General features: G+C 37.0%; 1 protein-coding gene across 1 annotated transcript in view; it reads left to right on the forward strand.

The window, feature by feature from the left end:
- LOC150085819 (transmembrane and coiled-coil domain-containing protein 6) overlaps window positions 1-12,875 on the forward strand; it is a 234,285-nt gene that overhangs the window by 169,043 nt on the left and 52,367 nt on the right. Inside the window, exon 6 of the mRNA XM_090374704.1 lies at window positions 2,794-2,870. Within this exon, the coding sequence (XP_090230830.1) occupies window positions 2,794-2,870 (77 nt within the window). The remainder of the gene's footprint in view (window positions 1-2,793; window positions 2,871-12,875) is intronic.

A 12,875-nucleotide genomic window follows, 5' to 3' on the forward strand; every position in this document is an offset into this window, starting at 1 on the left:
GCAAGTGAGTGCATTGAACCATTGAGGCTAATTATGCGAGCATCACTAGACTCTGGGGAGATTCCCTTGGATTGGAAAAGTGCCAATGTATCTCCCATACATAAGGATAGCTCTAAGAGTGAAGTGGGAAATTATTGACCTGTCAGTCTGACTTCAGTGGTAGGGAAAATCATGGAGGCAATGATCAAGGGTAGAATTCAGGATCATTGGATTGAATTGAATTTCTCAAGGATACTCAGCATGGTTTTGTAAAGGGAAAATCATGTTTAACAAATCTGGTTCGCTATTTTGAAAGGGTCACTCACGAGCTGGATTTAGGGAATAATTTCGACATTGTTTATTTAGATTTCAGCAAAGCTTTTGACTCAGTCCCACATGAGCGGTTGCTTTATAAGCTGGATCAGGTTGGAATCAATGGAAAAATCCTTAGATGGATAGCAGGAGGCAGAGAGTTGTGATAAATGGCTATCCCTCAGATTGGGTTGATGTAAGAAGTGGGGTTCCCCAAGGATCAGTATTAGGACCACTGCTGTTTTTAATTTTCATAAATGACATCGATGAAGGGATAGAGGGCGTGATGTCTAAATTTGCAGATGATGTTAAAATTGGTAGAATAGTTAATGATCGCTGCCAAGCTGAGCTTCTTCAGAGAGACCAAGATAGACTTCAGGAATGGTCAAAAACATGGCAGCTATGCTTTAATCCAACAAAGTGTAAGGTATTACACCTGGGAAACAGTAATCCCAAAATAATTTATTCACTTGGTAGAGTTCAACTAAACCCAGTACGGGAGGAAAGGGACTTGGGTGTTACGATACCGTCAGACATGAAATTCTCTGAGCATTGTAAACAGGTTGCAAGGAAGGCTCATGGTGTCCAATCGATGATCTATCGATTGGACACCAAGTAGAGATAGGGACGTGATAATCCCATTATATAAGGCTTTTGTTAGACCACACTTGGAATACTGTGTTCAAGTATGGAGACCGTACCTAAAGAAAGACATCGAGCTTCTTGAAAGGGTGCAAAGACTGGTAACTGGCCTGGTGAGATCGGCAAAAGGGCGTCCTTACGAAGAAAGACTTTGAATATGTGGGTTGCAGAGTTTGGAAACTAGACACCTTAGAGGAGATTTGATTGAGGTGTTTAAGGCTCTGAGAGACATCAGTAAAATGAATGAGGACAAAATTTTCAAGATTATAAATGATGCTAGAACTAGGGGACATAAATTCAAGTTATGGGGGAAAATGTTTAGATTGGACTGCAGGAAGTTTTATTTTAGCCAGTGAGTTATAAATTACTGGAATAAGCTGCCTACATGGGTGGTAGAGGCTGACAGACAGTTTGGGGAAATTCAAAGGTCATCTGGATAGTACTTTTGGGTCAGGGAAGCGCATAGGATGATAGGTTTAATTTCCATTTCTTTTATTAATTGTTATTATTTATTTATTTTCTTTTCTTTTTTTATCATTGTTTTATTCGGTTTTTTTTTTTTTTTTTTGGCTGGTGCAGCATAAGCCATAGGTTTTCTAGCACCATGTCGCTAATACTAATATAATTCTATGAATACAAACATTGGTAATGAGGATAATATAAATGATCAGTGTTTTAGCAAATTGCTGCAATGAATAAAGGGATGGTTGAGTGATACAAAGAGTGGTAACCAATGGACACTGCCCTTTTTGGATCAATTTTATTAGTGGAGCTCCTAGGGTTTGGTGTTGGGCACATTGTTTTTTATTTATTTTTTAATGATACTGATAAAGATATATCAGGCCTAATGTTAAAGTTTTCAAATGTTACAAAGGTTGGCAGGGTTATTAATAACAGTATGCTACTGTAACAAGATCTAGAAAGTTGAGCAGATGGGCTGAGAGGTGGCAACTGAAGGTTAATATTGACAAATGTAAAGTATTGCATATTGGTAGCAGTAATCCCAGAGTAACATATGAACTGTGTGGTACTACACTCAGAGTAGTGGAGAATGAAAAAGACTTGGGGATAATTGTGCAGTCAGATATGAAGTTTTCTGTGCAGTGCAGACAGTCTGCAAGAGTAACTCATGGTGTCTTGTCAGTGATATACAGGAATTTTGCTAGCAGTGATAAGGAGGTGATTATCCCCTTGTATAAGGCAGTGCTCAGGCCCCACCTTGAGTACTGTAGACAGGTCTGGAGGCCTCATTTTAGGAAGAATGTAGAGCTGCTGGAATGAGTACAGAGAAGGGCAGTCAGATTGGTAAATGGAACGAAGGGTTGCTCTTATGAAGAAAGCCTTAAGTTCTGCAAATTCCAGTGTCTGGAGACTATGCACCTGCGAGGGGATCTGATTGAGGTGTATACGCATTGAATGGTTTGAGGAAGCTTAATGCTGTTGGTCTTCTTCCTCTTGCTCAGATTAATCGCCTCAGGGGACATAAATTCAGATTGAGGAATGACAGTTGTACAATGGATGCACTGAAATTTGCCTTTAACCTGTAGGTAGTAAATTTCCTGTTGGACCAAATTCCCATCTCTTGTTTTGGAAGTTGACAGCTTAAAGAAATTTAAGGCAGAACTAGACAAACATTCGAAGTGAATGGATGGGTGAAATGGGAAATTTTTTTTTTTTTTTTGGCTGGTGTTGTATAATGGCTTTCTTGCATTATATACCTCTACGAATTCTAATGCTAATTACACTTAATTGCTCTGTGTAAATAAACTTTATAGTTATAATTGTTTTTTTATATACATCATTGTTTTAATATTATATTTTTAAACAATTGTTGACTCATAAATTTTTTCATTCTTTCAGTCATCTCATCCACATGTTATACAGTCTGCTCTTTTTGCTCTACGTTGTTATACAGCAGATGAATGGCAAGACATTAGGTATAATAAAATATGTACATTGCTTTTGTTTCTTCTTTGTTTCATAAATTTAAAAAAAAAAAAAAAACAACAAAAAAGTTTGTATTCTAAGAAAGCTGTGCAGCAAGAGGAATGTTGACAGCTTCCTTGTATTATGGAACTCACATGCAGTGCTCAATTAAGAATAGCACATGTTTGTAGGAAAGCTGTGTAGATTTTAACATACAATACAGGTAGTCGTCGACGTACGACCAATGCGCTTTATGACTGATCGACTTACGACTGCTACTGCATCTCGCACTACGTTTCAGTCTAAACTGAGCATACATACAAGATTGTTGCTAGGAAGAATGCTATACGCACGTCAGCCTTCTCTTAATGCAGTGCTCACAGATTTTTCTACTACACTCACATGCCCTAATCCATGTGGTCCCCGAAGCCTAATGGGAACAGTTGTGCGTGTAGCGTCAGCCAACTGCCCAGTAATGTGTGTTTGGCGCGAATAATCCGTTTAGTCAGCTTTGCCATCACAGTCGAACAAAACATCTTACCGATGTATGTATGTCGGGATTCAAGCATTTCGATCTCTGTTTGCATACATTATGTTCACTATTTTTGGTTCAGTTATATTTGTGTTACAATTAGCATTTTTTAAAAACCCCTAAACATGTCAACCAAGAGGAAAGTGCCTTTGTCTACTCCTAGACCTGTCAAGAAAGAAAGAAAGGCCATTGATTTAGACACAAAATCGAAAATCATCAAGCAGCATGAAGAAGGAAAGAAGGTGAATGCGATCGCATGTGATTTTAAGTTATCTCATTGTACAGTGTCAACGATTTTGAAAGACAAAGAAAGGATTCGTGAAGTTGTTAAAGGTTCGGCACCCATGCGAGCAACAGTATTAATGAAACAACGTACAGGGCCTTCTAGAAGTCTTAAAGAGACTTCTAGCCTTCTAGCAACGAAGGCTAGAAGTCTCTTTCAGACGCTTAAGAAACGTGCCAGAAAAGATTACACTCAGACATTTATAGCAAGTACAGGATGGTTCAAAAGATTCATAAGAAGATTCAATCTTCATAGGGTTCAAGTCACTGGAGAATCAGCAAGTGCGGATGTGGAAGGAGCTCAAGAGTTTGTTAAAAGTCTGGATGAAATAATTACGGAAGAACAGTATCAATCAGAGCAGCTTTTCAACGTGGTTGAGACTGGATTGTTGTGGAAAAGGATGCCAGAATGCACTTACATTCGTCAAGAAGCCAAAAGCATGTTTGGTTTTAAGGCACTTAAAGATAGGCTGACTTTGCTCCTTGGTGGGAACATCACAGGTTTTAAACTGAAGCCTTTTTTAATTTATCATTCTGAAAATCCATGTGCATTCAAGAATGTAAACAAGCACACTCTGCCTGTATACTTCCATTCAAACCGAAAAGCCTGGATGACTGAAAGATTGTTTGAAGACTGGTTTCTAAATTGTTTTGTACCTCAAGTTCGTGAATATATTGCTTCGAGAAAGAAATTCCTTTCAAAATTGTATTAATCTTAGATAATGCACCCGGCTATCCACCTCACCTAGACCATCTCCATCCAGATGTAAAAGTTGTTTATTTTCTGCCAAATACAACTCCACTCATTCAGCCTATGGACCAAGGGACGATTTCCACATTTAAGGCGCACTATCTTCGAACCACTTTCGCCCAAGCTATAGCCACAACAGATGCCGACCCAGAACTATCTTTACGAGAGTTTTGGAAACAGTACGATATTTATAAATGCATCAAAAATATTGTGGCCGCGTGGGAGGCTGTGACAAAGAAATGCATGAATGGAATCTGAAAAAACTGTGTCCAGCATTTTGTTAATACTATTGATGAATTTGATAGTGAACATGAACTTGAAATGGTTACGGAAAATATTGTAACGCTGGCAAATGGACTTTCTTTAGAGATTGAAGTGGAAGATGTTGTGGAGCTGCTAGAGCAAGAATCTGGAGAACTTACGAATGAAGAAAGATGGCTGAAGAAGAAAGGATGGAAGAAGAAGAAGAGAAAAATGAAGATGAGGAAGAACCAGAAAGAAAATTCACCCCTAGAGGGTTATCTGAAGGTTTTTTTCTACTAAATAAACTTCTTACACATTTTGAGGAAATGGACAATTTCTCCAAACATTGAACAATTTGCAGGGATTGAACGAATGGTACAAGATGCTTTTCAGCCATATCGTGAAATTTGCGAGCAGAAAAGGAAACAAACAATTCAGACAAAAATTAACATGTTTATAAGAAAAACAACTCCCACTACATCAAGTGGTGGCATTGATGACCCGCAGTCAAGCACGAGTGGTGTAAAATATTTCTTATCTATTTTCTACATATGTTTTGTTTAGTTCTTTAAGATAAAATATTTTTTAGGTTTTATACAGTATTTGATATCTTTTTCATATTTTTTAATTTTTGTAAATAGTAAACCAATTGTGTTGTACACAGTATCTGATTTACCTAAACTGGTCCGACTTATGTCCAGATCGCTTTACGACTGATCGGTCGGAACCTAACATGGTCGTAAGTCAACGACTACCTGTATACATATCCAACAATGCTTCTTCATAACTTCGCAAGCCATTTACAAAATACAAGTGCAATTATGTACCTTCCACCCCAAAAAAAAGACTGCTATAATAAGCATTGTTAATGCTCTGTCAGTTAATACTATTGAGCTGTATATAATAATTAGTGACCCAATGCAGTGAAAACAGTCAGATTTGCAACTAGTTTTCCTGGTGCCAGTGATGAAAAGCAAATTGCTATGTTGAACTGTATAGTATTATTAAGTGAGAATAACATAGAAAAATTCTTATACCAACTGAATACCATAGTTAAAATAAACTTTAATATAATGAAATAAATAAGTAAAATACAAATTTATTAAAATGAAACTGAAAATAAATAAGAATATTAAAATATTGTAAGAAACTGATAAAAGCCTCGAATTACAGTAAGCTCCCATTTTATATATTTAATAATCATATATATATTTATATAATGATTGATATTTATTTATGATATTGATGAAGGCATTTCAGGTTATTGTCCAAGTTCAGTGATAATACAAAGGTTGGCAGGGTGGTTAATGACAGTGATCAGCGTATGCTACTGGAACAAGATCTGGAAAAATTAGGCAGATGGGCTGAGAAGTGGCTATTGAAGTTTAACATTGACAAATGCAAGGTATGGCATATGGATAGCATTAATGCCGAGAGTAGTGGAGAAGGGAAAAGACATAGGGATAATTGTGTAGTCAGACATTAAGTTGTCTGAACACTGCAGATGGACTGAGAGGACAGCTCATTGAGTTTTGTCAAAGATATACAGGAATTTTTTCAGTGGTACAGTGATATAGGTGCAGTGATGTGTTGGAATGGATGAAGAGGAACAAAAAAGGTACTCTTACCAAGAAAGACTTCAATTCTGCAAATTGCAGTATCTGGAAACTAGGCACCTGTGAGGAGATATTGCATGAGCTGTTTAAGGATTTGAATGGATTGAGCAAGCTACATGCTGATGGCATCCTTACTCTTGCTCAGACAACACATAAGGGGACATAAACTTAAATCGCAAAAGGATGGTTGTAGGATGTTTGAAAATTTGCTTTCAGCCAGAGAGTTATTGATTGTTTGAACAAACTTCCATCTATTGTTGTGGAAGTGGATAGTTTGAATAAATTCAGGGAAGAATTAAACCTATTGTTTTCAAGTTTGAAGTCAAAGTTTGGAGATGATGAAAAGTTTGGAAGGGTATGAGGCTGCAACAAGACCTATATAAATTAGTTTTTTTTTTTTTTTTTTTTTTTAGGAGCATTAGCAACTAAGGCCATATTGCTCCAGGAATATGCGGTAGTCATTCCCTGATCTTTCCGCATCCTCTGTATTTGGTGGTCACGGGCTCGAACCCCAGTCTAATCAAGAAGCGTGTGCTACGCACTGCTGCTCCTGCCCACCTGGCATATAAATTAGACAAATGGGCTAAGAAGTGGCAATTGAGGTTTAAATTGATAAATGTAAGCTACAGAAGTACTTTGTTTTCAACTGTAGTATCATACTCAGATTAAGCCACATCTTGAGTAATGCATACAGGTCTGGAAGCATCATTTTTAAGAAAGATGTACCCTTTTCAGATGGGTGCAGAGAAGAACAGCCAGATTAGTTAAGAACCCAAAGTAGTGCCCTTAACACAAGAAAATTTTGTTTCTGCAAATTGCAGCACTTGGAAACTAGGCACTAGAGAGTAAAGTGCCTAGTTTCCAAGTGCTGCAATTGGCTTTAAGGCTTTAAAAGGATTAAGTAAACTTAATGATGATATTATTACTATTGCTGAGAGCACACAAATGAGGGGAAGCATAAATTTAAATTGGAAAAGGATCATTGCAGGATAGATATGTGAAAATTTGCTTTCAGCCAGCAGGTAGTTGATTGTCAGAAAAACTTTCATTGTGTGTGTGTGTGTGTGTGTGTGTGTGTGTGTGTGTGTGTGTGTGTGTGTGTGTGTGTGTGGATAGTTCGAATAAATTTAAGAAAAACCTAGACAAATTATTAGAGGGGATGGATAGGTGCTTTGGGAAGTGTTCCCCCCCCATTCTGCTAATATTATATAATCTTATTTTCTTTCATAATTTGACCTTCATAATACTAAAAGAAACTTTCCTTCAGTCCAGTATAAATTGATTTTACCGTAATTTGAATTTGTCTTTTACTTCTGGAATCATTTTTAATAGTAAAAATTTTGCCTTTGTTCAATTTATTTTTTAGTATTGCAACACAAATGCAGCACCTTGGATTTATCAATATTAAACCTCAATTTCTATTTCTCATTCTCTTTGCTTAATTTCTCTAGGTCATGTTGTTATAGCACACAGTGATTCTTGTCATTAACCTTTCAGCCAACCTCTATTGTCAGCAGACAGACAAACTTTATGCCTACATTATTATCATTAATAAATGTTAAAATTAGTAAAGGACCCCAGCAGAACCCCCAAAGGGACTCCACTAATAATATTAGTCTAAGGAGAGCAGTGCCCAGTGATAACCACCTTTTGTCTCTCAGCCATACGTGTGGTGCCTCCGTAGCCAGGTGGGAAGGAGCAGTAGTGAGTAGTATACGCTTCTTGATTAGACCGGGGTTCGAACCTGTCACCACCAAATACGGAGGATGCGGAAAGGTCAGGAATGACCACCACATATCCCGGAGCAATATGGCCTTAGTTGCTAATGCTCCTAAAAACCAAAAAAATAACAACAATAATAGCCATACCTGAAAGCAATCCATTGCAGTAACCTGCTCCTATTTCCACATTGTTGCTACAATTCATACAGCAGTTTTTCATGTTGCAAAAGTCAAAACCATTACTCAAATCTAAGTAGATGATGTAATTTTTTTTTTTTTTTTTTTTTTTTTTTGCCATTGATACTTCCTTTGGTGCTGTGTCAAAATATCCAGATTGGTCTGAAAAGATCTACAATTAGCATATTCATGCTGCACTTGCTATATAACTGCATTGCTATTAAGACAATCTTTCATAATTTCTTCAGTCAATGGCTCATTATTTTCCCCCAACACAGAAGTGAAGCTTGGAATCTGAAATTACTTGCTTTACCCTTTGACCACCTCTTCTGTGAATATCAGAATCTGTCAGGGACCTCTCCTGAATCCAAGGATGCTCTCATAATTTTGACTAAAGGTTTTCTTACCTCTTTTGCTGCTGCTTTTAATATAATTGGATAGATTCCATCAGTTACAGGTTCCTTCTTTACTTTTAGTTTCAATAGTTTGTTCCATTTTCCTTTCAGTTGTTATGAAATAATTAAAGTTCCAGTTAGATTTATATTTCTCACATCCCCATTCTTAAAAATTTGTTATTAGCGTTAGCAGAGGCATATAATGCAATGAAGCAAACTTATACAGCATCAGCCAAAAAAAAAAAAAAAAAAAGTTGCGCTTCCTATTTCACCATTCACTCCAAAAGTTTGTACAGTTCTTCCTTGACTTTATTTAAGCTATTAAGCTATCAATTTCCACAACGACTGATGGAAGTCTGTTCCAGCAATCAACTACCTGCTTTCTAAAGGCAAACTTCCGCACACCTATTCTACAACTGTCTTTCCACAATTTGAGTTTATGCCCTCTTATGTTTAACTTCAACAATTTCTCCTCCACTTTGCTTTCAGTTATTACAAAATCATTTAGCTCTCTGTTGGTGTTAAATAAACTTCTGTCCTCCACTTCCCTACAGAAATCCTTATGTGTGAATCAAAATAGATGAGTAGATGCAAAATATTCATTCAGTTTGTCAGCTATGTGATCAGGATCATCAACAGTCAAACCATAGATGTAAAGTAGATCAGTTTGATTTATCCCCTTCCTTCTAGAGTTTACATAAGTAAAGAAGCCTTTGCTGTTTTTCTTTGCATCCTTTGCCAAAGATTTCTTGTAATCTGCTTTTGCTTGGCTAACCTCCTTTGTGATTGATTACAGACCAGCTTATATCTACTGTAGGCTTCTGTGTCACCTGATGATTTGTATGCATCCCATGCATTTTTTTTTCTCTGCCAAAAGTCTCATTAGTTCATCTGACATCATTTAGGCCTAAATGTTGAACTGTATTTTCTGGTAGCTTTCAAGGTTACCTCCTCGAATGCTTCCCATTTAGAGTTTGCTGTTGGTAACATCATCAGCTGGTCCCACTCTATAGAATTTAAAAACTGAGATCAGTGTTGTCATCTTTCCAAAAGCCAAAACCCTTCCCTTTACTCCTGATGGTAGTTACATCTTTAAGTAATTAAATCTCACATTGGTACACTGTGATCACTTTCACCTAGTGATTCCTCTATCTGCAAATTCTTTATGCATGAATAATCACTGCTGATAATCAGATCAAGAGTATTACTCCCTCTGGTTACCCCTCGAACATGTTACTGTGGAAAACAATCCTCCAGTAAATCCACAAAAGTCTTGCTGGCATGAAAGTGACCAACCCACAAGTTCCAGTTAATATCTGGACAGTTAAAATCCCCCATTCCAAGACATTCTGATTTACTTGCCTACTGTTTCTCTATACAACTGTTTGTTGTACTCATCAGAGTCATTAGGCCTATAACACACACCTACTCTCATTTTCCCTTTCCTAGTGTTTATGTCACACCAAACTGACTCAACGTTGCACTGGCTTAGATTTTATGTGTTTCTTAACTAACGGCATAACTTAACTTCCTCTCTTTCTATCCTGTCTATTCTTTCTGTACAAATTGTACTCTCCAAATTCTAATTCTGCATTCTTTATATCTGTGTGACACCACATCTTTGATGTCTTGACCAGCACTTCAAATTCGTCAAATTTATTTACTGTATGTCTAGCATTGGTGTACATGCAAGTATACATGCCTTTTCTTACTCTTAGTTACACTAATACAGCCAATGCATTTACTTGTTTTCTGGTGACTCCCAGCAGTTCCTGAAATCCCTAGCAGCTTGCTTTCTAGACTGCTGCTGCTTATTCCCATTGAAGTAGTGCTAGAATCACTTCCACCTCTGCCTGAAGCTACTGTTAATCTATTAGTCTATGAATCCCTCCCCCAAACTAACAGTTTTTTGACCCACCTGACACTGCCTCAATGGCATCAGGAAATATTCTTACACCCTTTCTATTTAATTGTATCCATCCATGTGGAAGCAGTCTCCCTTGTTAACAAGCACAGTCCACGCTGAGAAAAATTCTATCCCATAAGCCTTGCACAATCTCTCCAGGGCCAAATTTATTGACAGGGCCCTCATCATATAGTTCCTCTTATCATGTTTGGGCAGAATTGATGTCACTTTCATTAACTCTAATTTGCGACTTTTTTTCAACATTGACCTGTACTTGTTAAGTAAGTCCACAGATCTCCTACTCTTAATTTCATTAATGCCAATATATACAACAATATCACCCTTTGTGCCCTTAAAAGATAATAACTGCTCTACAACGCATCAACTTTTGCCTCTGGCAGATATACCCTGGTCCTTTTTTGCACAATATATTTCCTGTCTCCCTGACAATTGAGTCACCCACAATAACTAGTTCCTGTGGGACCAGCACATTCTGCATTGAAGATTGCCACTTTGTTGCCCGTTGCACAAGAGTGTGCTGTGGCGTGAGTTGGGCAGCTGATAGTTTGATGGATCTCCCATTTTAATTCCTTTGAGGGCATCTACCTTGCTCCTCAAACTCTTATAGATGCCCATCAGATCGCTGAGTTGGGGCCTAATGTCTTCACACTCTCGGCACCTAACATATACAAAGACATTCTCTTTGGATAGGTTATGTCCTGTTCCAGAAAGTCCACATACCTTTCACAAGTTGCACATTTTTTTAGACTGTGATAGGTTAGAGAATTGCCCCCCTCCTTTCTCCCCAAACCACAGCACTCCTGCTACTTTGTGCACGGTTCTTTGCTGCTCTGTGGCATGATTTCCTCTTTAAATACAATTTAATTGATTGAAAATGAAATTTAATAAGATTAATAAATTTAATTGATCAATTGACAACACTACACTAAGCTACCAGATTCCTAAATACAGTGATACATATTATGCTATCAAGTTTTACATTTACCTTACTCTGTGAAGTTCAAGATATACGTTACACTATACCATATGATCTAATGTACTATAATAATGGTAGCAAGTTTCGAACGGATAAAGGTTCTACGCTGGTGTTCAAAGAAAGTGCATCACCCCTTAAAATTGTAATTGTCATTCAAATAACGTAAGTATATGGCAATATTTCTTACAGATTGCATCAGATAAGATTGACACGCGTAGGTGATGACGTAATATTGCATCATTTGTTACTTTCAGCTGTATAAGCATGCTCTTCAAGAGTTGCAGTCATTCATGCTTGTGTCAGGATGGCGAGTTATGTGCAGTTGACGCCACAAAGAAAGAGTGCTATTGTTGCTTCACGTGATGAAGAATCTTCTTCCCGTTATATTGCTTATAGAGGTTCTTGTAATCAGTCGACAGTGAGTAGATTTCTTTCCAAACTCAAGAATACTGGTTCTGCTGATAGGAAAAAAAAAGGAACCGGACGCAAACGAGTCTTTAAGCCAAAATAGGACGATATTTTGAAATGCTTATGTAAAGCACTTCAAAAAACCTTAATAACTGTAAAGCTTTTTTGTCTGAGCTGAAAAGAGAATGGGAAGAACATACAGGAGTGGTAGCAAATGCAGTAACAGTCAGAAGATACCTCTTCATAAAAATGGACTTGTAGTCCATCATCCCCAGAAGAAACCCCTCCTCACACAAAAAATGAAAAAGGCTCGATTAATTTGGTGTAAGAGCATGTCAAATGGACCCTCAAGCAGTGGAAGTAAGTTATTTTCTCAGATGAGAAGAAATTCAACCTGCATGGCTCTGATGGGAGACAAACAATTTGCTGTAGAAATAGAAGTAAGTAATAGGAGAAGTAAGTAAGTAAATAGGAATTGTAGAGATAAGAGAAGGAAGTAAAAAGTGTGAAAGAAGAAAGGAAGGGTAGCAAAATAAAAAAAATAATGATACACATATAGAAATAAATAAGTCAGTATTATTATACACGATATATATATATATATATATATATGATTGTATTGTCATATATCACAGAATTCTGGTGTCAACCACAGAATTGCCCAACGAGATGATAATATAGTGTCCTCTGTTTTTAACATAAAGTACATGCTATGGCAAAATAGAATTACATCTAAATATAGTATTTGGGGGGGAAAAAAAAAAACCTTTAATTTTACATTATTTCATATAATTTTTCCCCCCAATACAATATATAGATGTAATTCTATTTTGCCATGGCCTATACTCTATGTTAGAAACAGAGGACACTATATTGTTGTCTTGTCAGGCAATTCTGGTAGTTGATGCTTGAAAATGACACCAATTGCACGATATAAGACAGTATAATCATATATATATCATCTATCTTCCTTGCTGTTCCAACCTAG

The sequence above is a fragment of the Mastigoproctus giganteus genome, chromosome 5 (assembly GCF_048544385.1).
Source record: "Mastigoproctus giganteus isolate SK-2022 chromosome 5, ASM4854438v1, whole genome shotgun sequence".
Classification (NCBI taxonomy): Eukaryota; Metazoa; Arthropoda; class Arachnida; order Uropygi; family Thelyphonidae; genus Mastigoproctus; species Mastigoproctus giganteus.